Source organism: Nestor notabilis, unplaced genomic scaffold (genome assembly GCF_000696875.1).
Source record: "Nestor notabilis isolate BGI_N333 unplaced genomic scaffold, ASM69687v1 scaffold5347, whole genome shotgun sequence".
Taxonomy (NCBI): Eukaryota; Metazoa; Chordata; class Aves; order Psittaciformes; family Psittacidae; genus Nestor; species Nestor notabilis.
Genome location: NW_009937685.1, coordinates 61222 through 83519, shown reverse-complemented (window position 1 = coordinate 83519; position 22298 = coordinate 61222). Strand labels below are relative to the sequence as shown.

General features: G+C 37.7%; 1 protein-coding gene across 3 annotated transcripts in view; it reads left to right on the top strand.

Annotated features, from left to right (window-relative positions):
- The window catches only part of PKP4 (plakophilin 4), a 61347-nt gene that overhangs the window by 5645 nt on the left and 33404 nt on the right, over nt 1-22298 (top strand). For all 3 annotated transcript variants that reach the window (XM_010018942.1, XM_010018943.1, XM_010018941.1), the window contains exons 2-3: nt 6683-6795; nt 17827-17861. In XM_010018942.1, the coding sequence (XP_010017244.1) occupies nt 6683-6795; nt 17827-17861 (148 nt within the window). The remainder of the gene's footprint in view (nt 1-6682; nt 6796-17826; nt 17862-22298) is intronic.

The following is a 22298-nucleotide window of genomic DNA, read 5'->3' as shown; positions in this document are numbered from 1 at the left end:
CCTTTTCTTTAGCACTGTTTCAGCGTTCATAGGTGATGGGGATTGTATGGCTCTGCACTGCATGTTGCAGTTGAATGAGAAATGGTAAATGCAAAGTAAAAGTATTCCTTTCAAATGTAGGCTGTGCTTTCTTAGATCATCAGCTAAGACCATTGGAAGAGGCTGAACTGGACTATTCAACAGGCAATATTGTTATGATTAGGAAAACATTTCATAGTTCAGCTTACAGTTACCTTCTTAGTAGTTCACAAAGACAGTGATATTTGGCAATTGAAGCAACTTATCATATTCCAATGTTACTACAACTTGAAGCAGCATCAAATCCTAGCTCTGTGTTCTACCACAGCAACCACTGAGAACTGGTGGAAGCCAAGAAACTGCAAGAGGTGCATCTCTCCATCAATAGCATCATCCCTCACAGAAGTCCCCACTGTCTGATCCTAATCTGACTAGCTAGGCATGTACCATTCAAAAAGAGTGTGAGTTGTCTTCACTGCTTGTGCCATTGCTGCTGATTCTTGTGTAGTTGTCACCAGAAAACCTTCAGTTAGTCATCTGGACCACTCTTTAAAGTTTTAAGTCACCTGTTTTGCCAGAGGTTTTCAGATCACAACAGGATGGGAAGAAAGTAATTTTTATTTTTCAGCATTTTGAATGTAGTCTCCTCATCATCATCCGTGTTACTGAGGGAGAAAAGTTTCTCCTTAATAGAAATGGAAATGTTGGATCTCTGTAATGGGATGAAGGTTAAAGGCACAGAATTGCCTCTCAACCTTCTTTTGCGACCCAAAGCCTGCAACAGGAGAATGACAGTCTTTATGTAGTGTCATACAAGTTAGGTTCCCATTGCTTACCTGTTTTCAAAGATTTGCTGTTAACAGCCCAACATACTGTGATGGCAGTTGTTTGCACTTGCCAGGAAGCCACAAGCCTGTTAGAGGTACTTGGCTTTCAAATGAAAAGAGTATTTTGTTTTCAGGGTTGGTGTAACTTGTCTCATCTGTAACTTGCAGCAGTGAAGACCTTGAAGTATCTTCTTGAATGCGATCTCAACATTGTTTTAGACAAATTGCCACTTGGCATGTAGAGCTTGCCAAGTAAGAGCTGTTGTTGGTCACCTGGGGTATACCCTACCACGCTGACACCCCATATGGGGTTTGACCCTCTTCCAGAAACTTCAGTTACACAGCTCTAAAATTTCATGTGTTTTGGTTTTCACTCATGGAAGCTTGTCTGCCTGCAGTCTGTAGAATTGCCTTTCCAAAGCAAGTTGCTTTCTTCTTTCTAGAACCATATGTATGCTTCCTGTTCCTTAAATGTAATTGTTTTTAAAGCAGGCATTTTTATATAGGTTTGTGTTTAGAAATATGTTCTGTGGTTTTGCAGTGGAATTTAGGTTATGAATACAAAACCTGTAGTTTTATAAGGTGATTAAGTAGTTACTGCTGAACAGATTAATAGTATTACAGGTCTTTTTACCCCCTTGATGTATGTTGGATAATTTTGGATAAAAGTAGCTCTGGCTGAGGCATTGTAGTGTGTATGTTTCAGAAGATTTGGTTGGTCCTTTTGATGCAGTACAGCAGCAGATTCTGTAATCTACCTCTATAATTTTAGTATGTTCTTGCCATAGAGATGTTCCTTCTGCAAATGAAAATAAGCTTATTAATTGTTTTATTTGACTCCTGTCATGTCATTTAGTCACAAGCCAGTACTATAAAAATCAGCTAATTGTGATTTTTTGCCTAGGGCAGCAGCTTCTCTGTTACTAGCAGCCAGCATTGTGTGAGAGCATCCTGTTTGAGGAGCATGCCCTGCCACTGCTTTCAGAGGAGCTGGCTGGATAAACAAATCCAGATAGATTCCTGCAATAAATAGTGTACTGTCTGATAGATGAACATAGTGGTGGTAGGTATTTGTTTGGAGTCATGTAAAATGTCATTTTAATGAAGCGTAAACTATGAAGGTGATTAGGACTCAGTTTTCTATAAAAACCAGATGATTTAGGCTAAAATAAAAAAAAAAGGCTTAGAATATGAGGATGCCAGCTGTAAAGAAGATGGTACTTCTAAAGTTATCCCTCTTGCGTATTTGCACAGGTATTTAAGACATACCAACTACAGTTGCAGATACCAAATTTAGGAGACATACAAAAATCAGCACTCATTGTTTCAAAAAGCAAGTAAACTTTGCTACTTCACTGGAACCACAGGCTGCACCCGTAAAAACACTGCTCAGACAAGAAAATAGAGTAGAATTTCTTTTGCTACATTGCTTGCACGTGCAGAAACGCATTAGATTTTCCTAAGTGTCAGAATGATTTAAAAATGGCAAATCGGTTGCATGCCTTTTATACCTTTGCAGTTCAGTGCACTATGATTCTTTTATTTTTTTTTTCTCAGCACCAGAATATAAAGTTATGAAGAATGCTGTAAATAGACAGCTGAAGGTGTTGGTCCAAAATCAGCAGTACAGGTACCTGAGAAGTGGCCAAACTCATCTTGGTGGTTTTTTCATCTTGTTTCTACTTTGCACAGTTTTTCTGTTAGAATACCAGTGAGTTTTGCTTTTTGAACATAACATAAACAGATGAAGTAAGATTTATTGCTACACTATCCATTTGTGGCAATCACCTCTTTTACCCCCGAGAAAACCAGGAGTACTGTTCTTCTGTTTTAACTGGCTTTGGAATTTTGCAGTGTGGGGGAAAAATAGGGTTTTTTACTTAAATGGGAAATTTGTTACTTTGGATGTACAACTGCCTGTACCACTTTCATATTACAGTGTAGTTGGTTTTAAAAGAAAAATTGTGTGAGAACTCTGGGCAGGCCACATAACAGTCCAATAATAAATAAAAATCTCTTTGCATCATCCTGCTGGTCAAAATCAAACTTTATAATTTTCTAGATGGGGCTTACACTTACATGTTTAAGAGATTATATATCAAGTTAGAAAACGAATTATCAGCAGAAAAAGAGTTCTTCCTTTTTCCTACCATGATGCTTTCAATTAACTGAAGTTAATTTAGTTTTTTAAGGTTGATTTTTTTCTTCTATTTTTCTTTATAAGAAAGTGTAAGACTTTTTACCAGGGCCTGAAGTGACAGGACAAAAGGCAACGGTTTTAAACTCAAAGAGGGCAGATTTAGGTTGGACATAAGGAAGAAGGTTTTTTATAAAGATGGAACTGGTTGCCCCAAAAAGTTGTGGCAGCCCCATCCCTGCAAGTGTTCAAGGCCAGGTTGGACAGAGCTTGGAGCAACCTGCTCTAGTGGAAGGTGTCCCTGCCCATGGAAGGGGGTTAAAACTGGATGATTTTTAAGTCCTTTCCAACCTGAACCATCCTATGATTTGCAATCTCTCTACTCTTTTTTTTTTTTTTTTTTTTTTAATTGCCTTAAATCCTCAAAAATCTGAGGTGATTATTGGAATTGGGTGGACCTTTAGTTTCCAGATGAAGAATTTTGAATATACTGAGGAGTGTGGAAGGGAAATTTTACACTCATTAACACTGTATAAAGAAAGTACACTGTGGAATGAGAAGAATACAGCATATCTTTCACTTTCTGTGTTTTATCTTGATCACTTTTCTGTGCTGAAAAAAAAATAAAAGTGTTTCCTATAGTTGTTACAGTTTTGTAACATTGCATTGGTCATTCTTTTAATTTCAGTGGGGCTTTTTTGTCTGTTAAAGCTGTAATCGTTTTACATTTGTAAAATGTAGATCTATTGATTTTTCTGAGGATCTCAATTACCCAGTTCATCTTTTAAACACCGTTAGGACAGAAGTGTGTGACAAATCAGTTCAAAAGATGTGACTGTGTAGATGCAAGCCTGGTTGACGGTTGACAAGCCTGGATTTTGTTTTCCCTGTTTGTCCTGTTTCCTTTGTTATATGCTCCTTTTTAATTGATTCACATTATGTAAATGGGGTTTCTAGACATTTTCAACCTTTTTTAGGATTTGGTAATTTACTGTAATTTTTTTCTTCTGGAATGCAAAACAGCAGAAGTTGCCTAGTGATAACATTTGCCTTATCAGATGCCTTCCTGCAGAAATACATGTGAGCTGGTCTAAAGGCTGTGTTAGAGTGCAGGAGGAAGAAGCAAAGGGAGGAGAGAGCTCAGGAGAATGCATATTCATAGTCTGTATCAAGAGTGTGTTTTCTAGATTATGATATTTTCATTAATGCCTCTGCCTGTAATAGATAGGTTGAATGAAAGCAAATAATGCCTAAGATATGTTTTATTTTATTTATCTAATTAAAAGATCAGTAAATAAAAATAGGCAACTTAGAATCATAGAATCATAGAATAGTTAGGGTTGGAAAGGACCTTAAGATCATCTAGTTCCAACCCCCCTGCCATGAGCAGGGACACCACACACTAAACTATGTCGCCCAAGGCTCTGTCCAACCTGGCCTTGAACACCACCAGGGTTGGAGCATTCACAACTTCCTTGGGCAACCTATTCCAGTGCCTCACCACCCTCACTGTGAGGAACTTCTTCCTTGTATCTAATCTAAACTTCCCCTGTTTGAGTCTTGTGTTCACATTCTTAGTTTGTATCAATGACATTGCTATTTAAATATTGATGTAAAAGCAAGGAACAGGAAACAGCTTTAAGCATAGGGTAAGCTTTTTTTCTGCAAACAACCAGTGCAATACTGTTTATTTTACAGATTTATATTTGTTACATGCTATATACAGCATCATTGCCTTGGGAAAAAGTCTTGCTGACATTTCCTTCAAAACTTACAGAGCTTCCATGTCTGAATGTTGTAATGTTGTTTCGAAAATCACCATTATCCACTAGCATGTTAATGACCGGCTGGTAAATCAGCTTCTACATGGATGTATGATGTATATTCAGACTTAGAATTGGATAATAAATTCTTGTCTTTAAATTTCTTATTCTTCTCTTTTTTTTTTTTTTTCTTGCTTACTACATCTTTTAGTATTTTCTCTGCAAAAGCTAGGCTGTCCAGATGAATTGACTGGGTGCCTGTGTACCTCTTTGGTATAACAGGAAGCTGAATCATGCTAAGACCTGATATTGAACTGTGATGACTGTGTCTCTGCTGCTGGATGCAGTAGTGTCGTACAAACCTGATATTTTCCATACTTTCTAGTCCATATACAGCTCAATAAGATTTGCCATGGTTCGCAGCTTGTCATGTTCATGAGGCTTTTCATACCAGGTCTCAGGATTAAAAGGATTTAGCAGGTTTTAATAAAATCCAAGTTTAAGGTGGGTGTCCTAAGATGCCCTGTCATGTCTGAGCATTGGCTGTGCTAAGCTTTTCTGATGCTGAAGCTTGATGGTAAATGCCAACCTAATGGAAGCGGTGGCTAGGAAGAAGCTGGGGACTGCATCTCCCTCCTGCTGCTCCTGTGGTGTGCATATTTATTTTTAACAGAACTACTACAGTTCTGTTGAACTGCTCTTAGTAGAGCAATAGCTGAAAAATACAGTCTGTGAATGCTTGTGTTCTACGGCAGTAGTGGGTGAGTTCTATGTCCTGGAGGCAAACAGTTTTGCTGACCAATATTTGGAATATTAGGGTGTGTTTATTCAGTTTGGTTAGGAGCTCTGAGAAATGTTTGAAAGTGTCTACGGTTCCTGATACTGTCTGGGAGGGGCAGTAGCTTGGGTGGTGTGTCTTTAATGGGCCAGTTTGTTGTATGAAGCTTGAATCGGACTTTCAGAAGTAGCTTTCTTTTTTATGGCAGCTGCTGTTTGACTTAGCCCTCTACTGGCTTCCTAATGAAATCAGTGCGATTAGCCTTCTGTTTGGGGGACTTTGGAGGTAATTTCATTGTGTTGTCACTAGAAGAAACTTTATCATTACTTCTGCAAGGTAAATCATGGGTTTAGAGTAGGTTTTTACTACACTGATACTCTGACCCCTCTCCTGTGCCATGCGTAAAGCCCTCCAGGACTGGAGCTGTGAGGCACTTGCAGACACTGAAAGCTGTAGGGTGTGATGCTGAACCACGCTTCTCTTTACAGAAAAGGTTACAAACTGGAGGAAGTACAAAGCTCTTTCAGGGACCATTTATGGAGGTATAGTATTTAGCCTCATTCCATGTAATATAAGGTGGGAAAGAATAGTTTGCATTAACTATTGTCTCTGAGTGAAGGTGACTTCTGTAATACAGCAATACAACTACTGTGTAATACAATGACATGATTTACATTCAGAAAAGGTGAAATAGCACATCTCTACCCTCAGCCAGTTTGAAATAGTAAATTTTAAGTTTTTGAATACAGAAGTCAAAATGTAGCATAGTTTAGGATTTGAAGTTTTGCAATTGGAAAGGTCAGGATACAGTATTTTCCAGTATATCTCTTTTATAGGTGAAACTGAAGACTTTTATAGGCACTGATTTTGTTAGATTGTGACAATGTAAGGAGGCACAAAAATTCTAATTGCAAGAGGAATAAAATCCACAAATGCTTAAACATTTTTTTCCTTTTCTAACAGGTCATAAATCAATATTTGCATGAATGACTGATTTAAAGAACCATTAAATTCCCACTTTAATATTCTGATAGTTTATTCCACTAAGGAAGAATCAAAACAAGAAACATGATTGTGATGAAACAGTGATTGTTTCAGAATTCATCCACACCCATTTTTTAACATCAAGAATGCTTTTCTTTTTATTTTGAAATTTCAGGAGCTCCAATTTCAAAGACTTACCAGAGAACTGGAAGTGGAAAGGCAAATTGTGGCTAATCAGCTAGAAAGATGTAGGCTTGGAGCAGAATCACCAAGTATCGCCAGCACAAGGTACAAGTCCTGATGACTTCACTTTCATATGTCCCATAAATTAGAGGGCTTTTTAGTGGTGCTTACATCCTACATACATATATTTTCAGTGACAGCTGTTCACCTTCCATTAATATCTTAAGTATATAAAAAAATGCAGATTTGCTGTAAAGAGTTTATGGGACATTGTAAAGAGGCCTCTTTAATAATCGGTTCCATTTTCAGTAGAGTGTATGTAAAGCTTTAATTTCTACTTAAATATGTTAAATTTTACTTTTAAGATTCAGCCAAAGAAAAATACAGTAGATTTATACATAATTGTATTAAAGTGACAGTGCTAGTTAAATACAGTAATCTAATTATTTCTCCCCCCTGAATTAACTATCTAGTTTCGTTCAGCTTTTCTGAAATACTTTTTGTTATTACATTTATTTTCAGGGAACATCTTGCTGTAAGTGTACTGTTAGCATATTTAAATAGCATGAAACATACCTAATATAGTTCACATACGATGACAATAACTATAGCAAAGCATTTTGCTAATCTTTCAGCTGTAACTAGTGTTTTGAGTTTTGTTTTGTTTTTTTTTTTTTAATTCCTTAGCAAACTTTCTACCTCTGAATGTGTTTGGGCACTCATTCATGTCAAGCATATCAAATGATTGGTAGCTCTTGAATCTGAGAGCCTTGATAACAATGTGTTCTCTTATGAAACATTTATACCTGCATTTCGGGTTACAGCAAACTTAACGTTGGCGTGTACATAGAGCTCATGTACTGAACATTATGAATGGAATGCTCTGAACATTTTTACATCTTGCCTTAAATACTGTTTGTTTATAGTCTTTAAGCAGTAAACTTGGGTATCATTCTGAAATGTTTCCTCCTGTGGCCATAATAACTATTTCTGCAAATTAAATGGATTTTTTTACCTATAAAACCTTAAGAAACGGGAGGTGATCATTTAAAAATAAATTTAAAAAATGCAGCGTACCAGCTAACACCATTGTTTTTATACTTCGAACTACCTGACCTGAGTTACCATTTGACTAGCATGAGAACTTGTGTTTAAGAAACTTCGAAATATTTAGAAACCTTCCTGGACAAGATGACCATTGTATACCCTTTAAGACTTGCCTGTCTTCCCTCTAGATCCACATATTTCTCCACGTGTTGTGCAGATTCCATTTTGAAAGCTAAAAAAGTTAAATTCCTATGGAAGAATAAATTAAAAGCTTCAGTTATTTTACGTCTCCAACCACCTTTCATTCAGCTTGAGATGAGTACACCTTTTGGGTTGTATCCTTTGTTGAAGTCTTCTGTCTCTGAGGAAGTTGACAATGCTTTGTTTCAAAGATAGTGTGCTTTAGTCTCCTTCAATGTGGTTAAAATGTTTGGGAGCATTTAATTTCAGAAGTCTAGCTGGAGGTTTGGTTGACCTCAGTGGTCATAGTAGTGCCTCTGATTTACCCGCTTGTAAACTGGATTTCTGCAAGCTGGCATTGGCTTGGAGGAGGTACTGCTTGGCAAAGCAAATGCTGGCACGGAGTCACAGGTGCTTTTGTGGCAGCATTTGCCTATCTTGGTGATTGCAGCTTGGGCTTCAAGCTGTTCTCTGTGTCAGTCAAGTGACTCCTCTGAGCCAGCTCATCACCCAGTTGTACAAGTGCCAGCCCAAGGGAAGTCATGCAGTTCATGAGGCAAGGAGGAATGTGACATCAGTACCTTACACCAGCTTAAACTTCTTCAGCTGGCACATGTAGCTTCTCAGCCTATCTTCATGGTCGTTAGCCCAGACACTACAAACACTAGCATAGTGCAGAGTGCAGGCCCTGCAGATGTACACACGGAAGAATCCATCCATAGGCAGGCACTGGTGATCAGACTGTCACCTACTTAGGCACACCTGAGGAGGACTCTCATTTCAGAAGCATGGTTCATTCTGTTGCTGCTAGTCCTTAAAAAGTGTGTGTTGCACAGAAGGTACGTGTAGTTCAGGTTTGTTGGGCTGTTGCTCACCTGTATTACAACTATATGGTAAATGCAGGCAACACACAGGAGAGTAGTTGGCTGGTTTGCTCCCTTAGGAGGAGTGTGAAAGTTAACAAGCACAGATCTACAGATCCTAAGTAATCATAGTGTAGGGGGTGGAGAAGGAAGCACTAGATCACCTGCAGCCCTGCATTCCCTTACAGCTTTATTTTTGTGTACCTGTAGGTTACTTACCTGTTAAAATTATCTCATAATTATTTTTGTAAATTGGTATTACACTCAGCACTTCTAAGATATTTCATGACATCCTGTACACTTTCAAACCTCTTAAGAGCCTGCCATGGTACGTGATTAGTGCTACGTGTAAGTGTTAAATATTTTTTAGCGGTGTTATACAAGATCGGAGATGATAGACTGTGAAAAACCATGTGAGGTTGCAGTTCTATCTTCTTAGTTGCATTTCATGCTATAACATTCACAGATTTCTGTGAAGAAGCCACTGGACTGTTGGGCCTCCTACATCCAGATGCAGCAGTGCAGCTAACTTCGCATCTCTAGTGTTACGGGTCCACCTCTGGGCTGCCACATGGGTTGGAGTATATGCTGGTGCAGATAGATATCAGTATGTACCAAGGGTCAGTAGTCAGGCTCACTTTATAAAACACATTGCCTAACCTCTCAGGTGGGAGTTGGCTGTATGACTCTCACAGTCGACTGATTCTTTTGATGAGTTACCTGTTGTGTGTAACTTGTGAAAACTGAGTGGTGGTGGGAACCAAAGGGCTCGTACCTGTTAATTTAATTGTAAAATACTGCACTCATAATAGCAGCTTGTCACAACCACTTCAACAAAAGTACAGAACTGGCACACTAGACTTCATCAGAATGCAAGCCCTTTTGGCAGGCAGTACAGGAAGTAAAAAAATTCAACACTTCAGGTACTGAACAGTCAGTTTGAGTAATAACGTGCCTACCTGAAGTCTTCTGAGGTTTGTAAAATCAAATGTATTTCATAGCTATTAGGAAGGTTTTTCTCCACTTTTCCCGAAACACAGCTGAAATACAATGTGCACTTTATGTAGTAGTAGAAATATTCCAAAGTGAATCAGTACACTGTTGCTCTCTGTGACTGAACACTGTAAACTTCCTGTGAGATGAATATGGATTGCATTTCATGGGCACACGTTTTTTCCCCATAAAATGGCAGAATGCTGTTAAAGAGTGTAAACAGAATGAGTAGTTCCGCTTGCAAGGCAGCATGCAGTCGTGTTGAGTTGTAACTTTTGTTCCACTTGAGGAGTGGTAACATGTGAGACGCTTCCAAACAGTGGGCGGCCCCCGCGCTTGCGGCATTCCACGGCATGCAGCGGCAAGCTCATCCGAACAAGACTTTTCACAGTGAGCTGATACGGGTGTAATTACCCTTACAGAAACTAGTTTAATTCTGTTGGCATGATGTATCAGATATTTCAGTGTTTCCAAAGGCTGTATTTGAAATTGCTGGCATATATTGCAATATAGATGTCACCAAACTTTCATGGCAAATTATAAGACCCATAAAAATTACCTTTAGAAATCAGTATGTGCTTTTGGGGCAGGAAGAGGGAAGGAGTCACAGTAACATAAATTATTTATTTATTTACACTAATACTGCGCTTACTGCAATTCGAAAACATTGAAGGGCTGCATTAAATTGAAAAGCAAGAAAGAAAAGATACATGTTGTTTGTAGAACTTCAGCGTAGAATAAGAGGAGGGCTAAAATGTATTTGGCACAGTTTAGCTGAGTAATGAATAATTTTAAATCAGGGTCTCCTACTTGATCATCAGAGAGCTGTTGGAAGAATAATTTGGGCACAGATATTAGTTATCCATTCAGAACAATTCAAAGAGATTATGAATAATTCCATAGTAGTAGCTGGCTATGAACTTCTTGCCATGGTAGATGCTAACCAGTCCTCGGGGTCGCTGACGCTAAACACTCTGAGGCAGCACTCATCTCTGTTACAGGATAAAAGAATCTCCTTGGTTGGATATTGGTCCGTGCTATGATTGTTCTAGGCTGTTCCAGTTCTTACTTAGTGTATTACAAATATTCTTCAATGTACCTGTAGAATTTCTATCCTGTGTTACAAATAATTACATATAAAGATTTGGGTTTTCTTTTATTACATTTTAAACTGTCATGGAATCTTGTGCCCTTAATTTCAGAACTTGAGAATGGAGCGTGTTAGGTTTGTTCCTCTGTTTTTAACACAGGCTCACTGATAGTCTCTTCCTCTGTCTTTACTATTTGACTGAACTTTGCAATGCCCGTACTTTAGAATTCTTAGGAAATTAGCATATTTTTCTTATCTCTGCTAATTTTCTAGTAGAAAAAAGAAGTGGGGGGGGGCAGGGGGAATCAAAAAAGAGGAATAGAACTGTTGGCTTGTGTAGTATTAGCAGATTTTCAGGATTTTCTCATGTTTTTTCAACAGTGTGGTTCAGATTTGCTTTTTCGGCTGTACCTACATGTTAGACAAAACTTTCTGTTGTGTTTACTTCTGTCTTTTACAGTTTCTTACTTGCTTGCTTCTGGTCTTCAGGCAGTACTGAGAGTGTAAATACAGTAAGAGCAGTGCTTATAAGTAGTTTCACTAGTGATTAAGGTGGACGCACAACCTTTGATGTGTATGCTATGTGTTGCATATTTTCTAGGGTGTAGTTTTACCAGATGACTTCAGCAAGCATTATAGGTTCCCCTACTCTAACTTTTAGGCCCTAAAGAGTAATTCTATTTCCAGTCAATCCAGCATTTAATAGGGCTATTTAAGATGTTTAGCTTAGTCAGTGGGTCATCTGTCTTGAGTTATAGAAGACTTCACTCCACGTCTCTGATGCCTAATGCTGTCTCTTTCCTTTAGCACTTCAGCTGTGGCACTTGGGCAGCATGAACTGTTCACTTAAAATTCTAGAGTGTGCTATCATTTGTCTTGAGCCCACAGGAATTCAGAAATGCTGATTTTTATTTTTTTTTTTTCCCCATGTCTTGCTATAGCTCCAACGTTCATATTTAGGTTTCTGTTTACCCAGACTGTAAGCCTTTCTTGAAATTCTGTCAAAGCTTTGTATGCCAGTAGAATTGAGGAATATGGGGGGGTTGTGCAATTTGCTGATGTTCAAATACGAAAAAACCCATGTAGCTTACTGTGAGTTGCTTTGGTGATAAATTGAAGAGGGATGATTTAATATTGACTTCAGCTGCGTATGTAAATACTATCTTACCCAGTAGTAGACTAGACTACAAAATAAGATTGTTATTTTGTCTGTGAATGTACATTCACTGCACACTACAGATTGTGATGCAGTAGGTGACTATGCCTCAGCTGAATTACAGTAACTGCTCATAGGAGTGCTCATGCAAGATGACCTGAAGTCAGTATGAACAGTTGTGACTGATCAGGTGGTACGTGTCAACCTGTTTACCCTCTGCAAACACCTGAATTATGGAGAGGGCATCGAGGTTCGTGGTAGTTACAGTGGTGCATCATTCAGCTAAAACAATACTTGGAGGATGTTAACTCTTTCCGAAGATAGTGCAACATGCCAGATCTGGACCTCTTTTAGTTTACCATTTTGTTGTACCAGTAGGCAGACATTGGTGATGGTGAGTGTGCTGGTACCACTGTCACAGTGCTAACAGTGTGTGGTTTCAGACAGCACAGGCCTGTAGGGTGGCAGCAATCTGCTGTTGGTAGAGCTGGGGTTGCCCGTGTCCAGCTCCTCTGCATGGCCACCTGCTGTGGTGGCATGGGAGTCTCAGTTGCTTCTTGGTATTGGTTTTCGAACTGAAATAGCATCCTTCAGTATGAGTGGCCACGTTTGGGTGTAGTATTCCAGATACAGCTTTCTAAATTCATGCCCAGAGAATTAGTGCCTGCCTGTGCCAGCTGAAAACATCTAGCGGGTCATAGGACCGCTTGTTTCTGGTGGCAGAGCTGTTTAATTTTTGTACGTGAGACATAAGATGGCTACGGTTGTTTGTACAGTGTCTAGCACAGTGGGCACAGGAATTAAGCATGTTAGTGAATTCAAGAAGACAGCTACTGGAAAAGTTGAGGCTTCTTTAGTTCAAGTATTTGTGAAAACTTTGCTAACCTGTGTCAACAAGAAAAGCAGAAATATGAATTCTAGATATAGTGATCTTGATGGTTGCCAGTTGTTTGTAAATGTGTATTACAAGTTTATGGAGTTTTATATATATCATTTTATTAGAAAAATCCCCCTATTCCAAGAATTGACAGTTGTACAAAGCTTTAATGCATCATACTGCATATAACTGTAAACACTGTTCTTAATGCAGATATCTAAAACGGAAGATAAAGAACAAGTAAAACAATATGTTCAGTCTTAGCAGGCACTTAAGTTTTGGTTGGCAGGTTTGCCTAAGCAGAAAGCACAAATCCCTGTGAGTAAACTATTTGCTACTGGGTGCCTGACAGAACAGATGTATTCCAGTGAGGAGAGATCAGCCAAGCAGTAAACTAAAATACTAAAGAAATATGTTTGAAATACTTAACATTTTCAGCAGAATTATATATTTAGCATTTTACAGCTTTTCACCATTTTAGAAGCATTTAATAAATAATACTTAATATTTTCAGCTGTTGCCTTTTTTGATGACAACAGTGATATAATCAAGCAGTTAAGATAAGCAAAGGAAATAGATAATTTTCTCTTAAGCAGTACTGTTAAAATCAGAAATACGTTTCATCTTACTTGCTAAGAAGATGGGCTTAATCTGTTTCATGTCATATAATACCTGCAAAAGATGTATGTAGCAGTGAGAATACAGGTTAACTATCCAGTCTAGAAACTGAAGATCATAGTTGTGGTTACTTTATTATCATTATTTTTTAAAAACCAGCACACTGCTCTCAAAACAACTTAACAAAACCTAGAAATCTGCCATTTTGTGAAGTTTTGCATTCCTCCTGTAGCCCTGCTGTCCCATGCACAGGTACTGTCAGAGGCCCAGCCGTGACCTCGGCCAGGCAGTTCTGCCTGTGAAGTGCAGCCAAGTCCTTGAGCTGTCATAGCTGTTCTCTGGAGAGGAATGCTAACCTCCTTTTCAAATTTGGAAATCCAGAGGTGGAAAGTGTTTATTTGAGAGCTATTGCTGCAGGAATGTAAAATGACACTTGGTACACTTTGTCTCTAACCAACTTCATATGAAAACTTTACTATTTAGCAGATTATTATGTTTTTCCTGATTGGCAGCTTGTTCAATTTTGTAGCCAAGACATCAACTTTTAACCGAAGCTGTGAGATGGCAAGGAAAAGGTCTGAAATTAAGGAAAGGGACCAAAAAATAAACTAAAAAAAAAAATTTAAAATCCACATACTTAGGAAATACAAATGAGGAAAAAATACAAAGGATAAAAAAAAGGAACTAGATTCATTTCAGCAGAGTTTGTGTGCATGCTCCATCTTCAGTTACCAAATATTTGTGTTACTGGCTGAAAAACTAGTATTTGGGTGTATGTATTTTGTATACATTTCATGTAGAGTTACGCCTTTATTTTACCTATTCTTTTTTCTCTTGCGAAGCATATTGATAAGGGAAGAGTATTTATTTCCAATTTCTTTAACTGAAAACAGTATAAATCATACCAAACTGTTCTGAAAGAAAAATACAATTTCTGCATGTCTGTGCTACTAACCTAGTTCTTTTTCAGGGATAATAGTGGGCTAACATTAAATATTTTTAGAAGTGCAGTGCACCACATGTGGGCTCTCTTGCTGTATTGCATGTTAGTATCAGAAAAAGACACTTTAAGGACTAGTTAACAGCAGCAGCTTCTCATTGGTAGTGCAGTATGTGACCACGCTGCATTTTAATCAGTAGAATAAAATGCATTAGACTTACTTATCAAAGCTGAAAGCTTTAGTAACTCCAAAACTTTTCATCTCTAAGGTGACAAAATCCGATGATGAAGTCAGTAGGGGGTAGATGCTGGACTTCTGCAAAAGTAGTAAGAATCAAGTTACATTCTTAAACAGTTTAAATATTAATGAAGTAGTTTTCTAAAGTAGAAACTTTATTGTTCGTAAGTCCTGTGCACATAAAGAAAGTTCAGTTAGCCGGATATGTTGGATAGAGACATGTTTGGAGTTTTTATAGTCTTGTGTGTTTAAGAGTGAAGTATTTCTGTCTGCTTGGCACTTCTTACCTTTGCTAGACCAACTGAGTGATGTCATCTCATTATAAGGAACTGTGTTTCCAGAAAGCCTGAGGAATAAAGGCAAAGGTGAAGAGTGAAAAACTTGATGTTCTGGTAGCATGAGAATCCTAGGGCTAGTGTTCAATGTACCTGTCAGATAGTCTTCAGATTTCTTCACTTTAGTGGAGCAAAGCATTAAAGAATAGGCTAACAATAACCGACTAAAGGACACATTATATCCAGGTTTGCTCAGTCAAGAGTAAAGAATATAACCAGTAAAGAATTCATGTAGATGAACTAACATTCAGAACTCTTTCAATAATTCATTCAGTGTTACAAAAATTCTTTTAAATTAAAACCCAGTTTAGGTACAAATTTCCTCATGAATTTTTAACAGTAGAAATATATGTTAAGGTTTCATCAGAATAGTTACAAGGTTCAGTTTGCAAGCGAAAAATCAGTGTGAAATTGCACAGAATTTGCTTTGGCATGTAGCTACAATCCCCAAAATATGCCAAAGAAATGTTCTGGAGAGAAGGCACTAGTGAGATTCAATGGTAGCGTACTAGAAGTGAGACATATTTTGAACTTTTTATTTCAATTGAATGAACTTTAGCCCAAGGCTGTGCAAAAATTGTGGTTTGGTGGTCTTGGCACTGCTTACTGCTCTGGAATATCCAGGTGATGGTAGTACAGTTCCTTTGCTCCAGAGTTCCAGGTGTCTCTGCGTACATTTGGGTTTTCAGCGAGCTGCCTGGCTTGTTCATTTAGTCTGTTTTTCTGCAGAGAGAGCTGTAATAGCTTAAGAAAGAACCATCTGTAGCTGTTTATTACCTCCTGTTAGCCAGAGGCTATGACCTTCTTTCCTGAAACACCTCAGCAGGTTCTGTCATGCAAAATCTGGGTTTGTTGAAATCCCAATTTAAACTGTACCACTGAAGGTAGTTAAAACTGATCTGCCTGACTGCACTCGGGTGGAGTGACAGTATTCACATGGTCCCAGTTAGCTGAGTTTCAGGGAAGGTAGCTGTTGATTGCTGTCGGGCGAGTTCTTAAACCACCCTTGCAGGGTGACAATCAATTGCCAGGGTAAGCTGGTTGCTTACACTGGTTTGATGTCTAGTTTGATTTTGTTTATGTACTTATTTAGCATTTCTGGCATTGGACTTGTGTTCCAATACTGCCAAGTGATGTTGGTTTTGCCTAAACTTAAGATATTTGTGCTTCTGGGCTTCGATAAGATGGTCCTTCAGGAAAAATAAAATACCTGTGAAAGCTCGGGCACACATCTGGATTTGATGGAGTTGGTGTTAAAGCACCCTTCTCTCAGCATCTCAGAAATACAGTAGAACACAAAGAACCTTCTGAAGGCAGAGGAACCTGGAAGGTCTCAGCTGGGAGTCCAGCTTTTCACTTCTAATTCCGTGCAGCAAGTTTCAGTCTATTTAACTGCTGCGTTTTATGTACATTCTGGAAAAAAAAAATAGCACAGCACCCCAGAAGATGATAAAATTGTAGACTGAGGGAAAGAATAGCCAATATGTAGTAAAAATTCTTAGTACTTAGATATGAAGCTGGCTTTCAAGCATTTCAAGTCTGAATTCATATTCTCCCTTTTCTTTAAATTTCATTGTAATTGTACGTCAGCCTGTGCTGGTGTGCAAGCTTAGCACTCTTTTATACAAAAACATGTTGTTTCCACAAAAGGCTCCTTATTTTAGAAAATAAGTATGTAGTAGTGTTCATGTTGTTGTGCTGAAGTTTTTTGTAATTGGTAGCTGTGGTAGAAAGAAGTAAAATAAATAGTACTAATTTAGAAATAGATATATCTTACCCAAAATCAGCTTCATGCTGATATTTAGACATCATAAAATCTGATGGACTTGCCTGTTTTTCCTTTCAGTAGCTTTTTATTTGGAAAATAACAGTTATTGCAAAAATGATGTAATATTCTAAGTTTGATAGCTCACATTTAGTATGAGGAAATAATCTGTTTTTATGGAAAAGTGTATCAGTTTTAATAATACATGAATGGATTTTGCATTTGTCTGCAGAGGTAGCTGTGCATCAATACTATTATCAACACATGAAAGAGCATTGCTTTGCAGAAGAAAAATATGGTTAAAGATAGGTTGATACAATATAGTTACTCAAAAAATATCAGAGTTGGGGGTTTATGAGCTCATGCTGGATCTTGTGAAATAATTGTTTCTTAAGGCATCTGTAACCTTGACAGTGTAGAATCTGTTGGCTGTTTACACTTTAGAGGTGTGATGTGTGTGTCAAATGCTTTGAATGCTCATTGTATGCAGAGGATCAGAGTTCTCTCTGGGAAACTGGAAATTGAAATAACGGTATGAATTGTAGGTCTGTTTCTTTTCTTTTTTTCAAACTGCTTCACAGGGAGAAGCAAAATGCTCTAGAATTGTAGTTCCCAAACTTCCTTTGCCAGACCTACCCTGAGCAACGAATGTGCCTGTCTTTGGAGTGGTTTGTTTACTGCAGGTGTCTCACACGACTGGGAACGCTTAGAGCTCTATACTATTTTATTTATGTCATTACACCTTAAATAGGAAATGCGTATCAGAAATCATGCTCTGACGCGTCCTGTTGCAGATAGGTTACATTCCTTGGAAACTGCCGTATGGTGTATTATGGGGCATTCCCCCTGAATAATATAAAAATAAAATCAATAACCCATGGTTTAGTTGTCAGGTGTAAAGTGCTGCAGAGTGTTATTTACAGGGCTATTGAAACTTCATCTGCTGGGGGGGGGTGTACAATTTTGTATGCTTTGGTTAAAAAAATAAATCCAAACTAGCCACATTTTTGTGATATATTTTTTTCTTTCTGCAGCTCTACTGAGAAGTCATTTCCTTGGAGATCATCAGGTATTTTGTTTTATGTGTACAATTTGCCTTAAGCCCCCAAACCTTTATTCTCTTGGCAGTCATTGGCCAAACTTATGTTTTAAGGTCGAAAATTGATTTTCTACTTACTTTCTTCAGTGAGAAAATTTCCAATAAGCAAAGGGTTTTCTGAGAGTGATTTTTCTATTTTTGTATCTTAGGGTAGCTTGAACGCTCTTTCCAAAACAAGAAACACTTGTCTTGTACTACTACATCTACTCTTGAGTCTGTTAGGTGGAAGGGATAGGACTGTGCCTTGAAAGTGACATTCAAGTGTCTGTTGAAATAAACCAATCTTTCCTTCATACATCAGAGCATTTAACTAACTAGTTAGGGGATTTGCATCAGTTAAAACACGTAATTTTGCATAGTCAGTTTCTGAACAGTGGTCATCTCTCCAGAGTGATGTGTATGATGTGCAGAGTCAACGTGTCAAAACTACACAGCAGAACTGGAATTGGGACCTTGACTCCCTCTGAATTGCTACTTGCACTGGATCATGTTTCTCTTAGGTCGTGTTCTGTTGACAGAATGTCATACCAAGCAAAACTGGTCCGATGTAATCGAATCACTATTAGTGTTGGTTAAAAGTTTAGTTAGCCAAATTCTGCAGAGTGTTAACACCATGGCTTTATTTAAGGACACAAGCTGTTGTAAGAGCTTGTCGGTTTCTGAGGTGCAAAGAATAACACATTGTAATTATCTGCTTGTGCACTCAAGCATATTCATAATTACAATAATTGTGACTATTTTATGTACATAAGTGTCTTAAAACTATCTACTTTTCCTTCCCCTTCCAGATTTTTATTTACTGACTGGGTGCTTAAACTTGTGTGTAATTGTATTTATGTGGTTTCACTTGCCATTGTGGTATTACCTCAGCTGCGGTGAGGCATGCATTGTCTTTTCCTTTTTTTGAAATCTAATATTCTCAACACCGTGTCTTGTCATTTGGATTTTGCTAGTCATGGTAGTGTTTTTTGGGTATTTCTTTAGCAGGGTTTCTAAAGAGAAGTCAAATTTGCTTTTTTCAAGTCATTGAGAAATCAGCTGTAGTTATTCTTTCAATGTGAAAATGATCTTTGCATTTTGGTTTTTCAATCATGTTACTTCCCCATGTTCTGTAAATGTTCCTGTGACTGTTCACAACTGGTAAAAACACCTTCTGACAGATCTCAGTCACTGTTCTAGTTATTTATCTTGTCCAGCTGCATTTCGTTTCTTTGTTTCCTCAGTTTTTCCGGTAACTTATTCTTTGTCTATTGTTTGGTTTTCTCTGTGACTGTCTATTCGTTTCTTTTTCTTTCTTTTCGTTTCTTTTTCTTTCTTTTCATTTCTTTTTGTTTCTTTTTGTTTCTTTTTCTTCTTTTCTCTTTTCTCTTTTCTCTTTTCTCTTTTCTCTTTTCTCTTTTCTCTTTTCTCTCTTCTTTTCTTTTCTTGCCTTCCTTCTTTCTTTCTCTCTCTCTCTCTCTCTCTTTCTCTCTTTCTCTCTTTCTCTTTCTCTCTTTCTCTCTTTCTCTCTTTCTCTCTTTCTTTCTCTCTTTCTCTCTTTCTCTCTTTCTCTTTCTCTCTTTCTCTCTTTCTCTCTCTCTTTCTCTCTCTCTTTCTCTCTCTCTTTCTCTCTTTCTCTCTTTCTCTCTTTCTCTCTTTCTCTCTTTCTCTCTTTCTCTCTTTCTCTCTTTCTCTCTTTCTCTCTCTCTCTCTCTCTCTTTCTCTCTTTCTCTCTTTCTCTCTTTCTCTCTTTCTCTCTCTCTCTCTCTCTCTCTTTCTCTCTCTCTCTCTTTCTCTCTTTCTCTCTCTCTCTCTCTCTCTTTCTCTCTCTTTCTCTCTTTCTCTTCTTTTCCTTCTTTTCCTTCTTTTCCTTCTTTTCCTTCTTTTCCTTCTTTTCCTTCTTTTCCTTCTTTTCCTTCTTTTCCTTCTTTTCCTTCTTTTCCTTCTTTTCCTTCTTTTCCTTCTTTTCCTTCTTTTCCTTCTTTTCCTTCTTTTCCTTCTTTTCCTTCTTTTCTTTCTTTTCCTTCTTTTCCTTCTTTTCCTTCTTTTCCTTCTTTTCCTTCTTTTCCTTCTTTTCCTTCTTTTCCTTCTTTTCCTTCTTTTCCTTCTTTTCTTTTTCTTTCTTTCGTCTATCCAGCTCACATTTTTCTTTTATCCTTTAACTCTCTCCTCCCATTTGTGTGTTTCTTTCCTTTAGAAATCTCCTGTGCACATCCCTGCTAAGAAGTCTTAACATATAGCAAAAAGTCATAGTTCTATTTAAATACCATATGCATCAATATAAATCTAGCTATGTATTTCTCACACCTCTGTGTAGCTAAAGCAAGGCTTTTCTGGAGTAACTGCTCAGAAGCAGGCATGTTTGAAGAAATACAGGTCTTGCTTAGAACTTCCTGACACACATTTCGTTAAATGTTTACATCTATGTTGTGATGATAGCATGATTGTAGGGCTTACTTACAGGTTCACTCTTGAGCTTTGTTTTAAAGAAGTGTCACTAATGATGGTTTACCAACTGCAGTCTGAAAAATACTGAAGATTTATGAAAACACTCCCTTAAATCACCTTTTGTCCTGACTGCAGGTAGTAGTTTATATCAAAAACCATCAGTAGATGATGTGACCGTAGCTGTAATTGCTTTATGTATCAGTAGAATTGTACAGAATTTTCTAACAGAAATATAAAGTGATGTTGTTTTGCAGATGCTTATAAACAGAATATTAGATCAGCAGCCATTTATGAAAAGGCTATTATTTTGTTTTGGGCACTCTCCTCATGATTTATAGTAGCAGAGAAAGAGAGAAAGACAACAATTCATTTTATTGTGCATTCTTGCCTTTGTTAGAGAGCCTAAACACTCTTTATTTTTTTTAGCATCGTGAAAGCATTTGCTTGATAGCAAATATGTGATGGTAGAGGTTTTGGTTCAGACCTCTGTCTTAGGAACATCTGTATGGCACTGCACAATCGAACTTTATTCTGCCTGTGTGTTTCTCCCAGAACTGATCATTTGTCAGTTTGATGTTAATTGATTATTGTTCTGATATGAAATAACTGAAGTAACAGGGCCTTTTATTTTAAAAAAAAAAATAAATTGAAGATTAAAAAACTGAATTTTAATATAATTATAATTTAAATGTCCCAGTTCCTGCAGGTATTTTATTCTAAAGAACATGTAATACCCACTGGTGTCTGTTACAATCTGGTGTCGAGTTAGTGTAGCAGGAGGTATGGAAGGGAGTTATTTCAGTGGTGGTTTTCCATATAATTTCTAGGCAAACTGATGATTAAATTAATTGAAATGTAGTAACACTTCTTATTAAATCCTAATGAAATTTGGTCATAATGCTCCTATTATAGCAAATTAATTAGCGTCAAGTTTTACTAGATGTTTTTGACCTAAGAATGTACTACTGATAAGTAACTGTGCTGGCTGCCTGTCATTTCTAAGATGTTTTAATTTATTTTTTTTATCTGGTATTTGGATAATGTTCAAACATTCCTCAGAATAGCAATTAATAACATTTTTAGTATCAATGTTCCATCATGGCTAATTGTGCTAGTAGCAAGACACCAGCATTTTGTGTACAGCTATTGGTGAAAAGCAGAGAGTATTTCTTTACAGCTTGGTAGCTACAAATATTCTGTGGGGTTTTTTTCTCTTGAAGTATACTGTAATAACAACTGTTAGAAAGAATTTCCAGTAGATCATCTCTCAGGGGCTTTTTTTGTTTGTTTTGTTGGGTTTTGTGGGATTTTTTTTCCATGAGTGCCACTTGGGTTTATATCAGGGAGTTTCGTCAGTTTGAGAGAGTTTTTGTTAGCTATTGCATAGAATTTATTTCAGCCCTTTTTCTGTCTTCCTCCTAGCACCAAATTTCTGCAAGCTCCTAACAGTTTTCCCTTTCTGTGACGGGCTGTTAACATTAATTTTCCAAGAGCACACAGCAGGCTTCGCTGCCCACAACTCACAACTTCCAATATGAAGCAGTCGCACAAGTTTTTACTAGGCTGTTGCTTCTTGGCATGTTTCTTTTGGTTTCCACTCCAGGCTTATTCATATATTTCTTCTGTAAGAATTTACATATCTGGTGTTACTTTTGCATGTAACCCATACTTCCTACTCCCTTTCCTCAGAGGAGGTTTAGATTGGGTATTAGGAGAAATTTCTTCCCCAAAAGGGTTGTCAAACACTGGAACAGGCCACCCAGGCAAGTGGTGGAGTCTCCATCTCTGGAGGTATTTAAAAGACATGCAGACATGGTGCTTGTGGGCACAGTTCAGTGGCAGATTTGGTGGTGCTGGGTTAACGGTTGGACTCAATGATCTTAAAGGTCTTTTCCAACCAAAACCATTCTCCGATTCTATGGTGCGTCTCTGACACTTGTTCTTCATCAGTAAGTGTAACTTGATGGCAACTGAATGCTT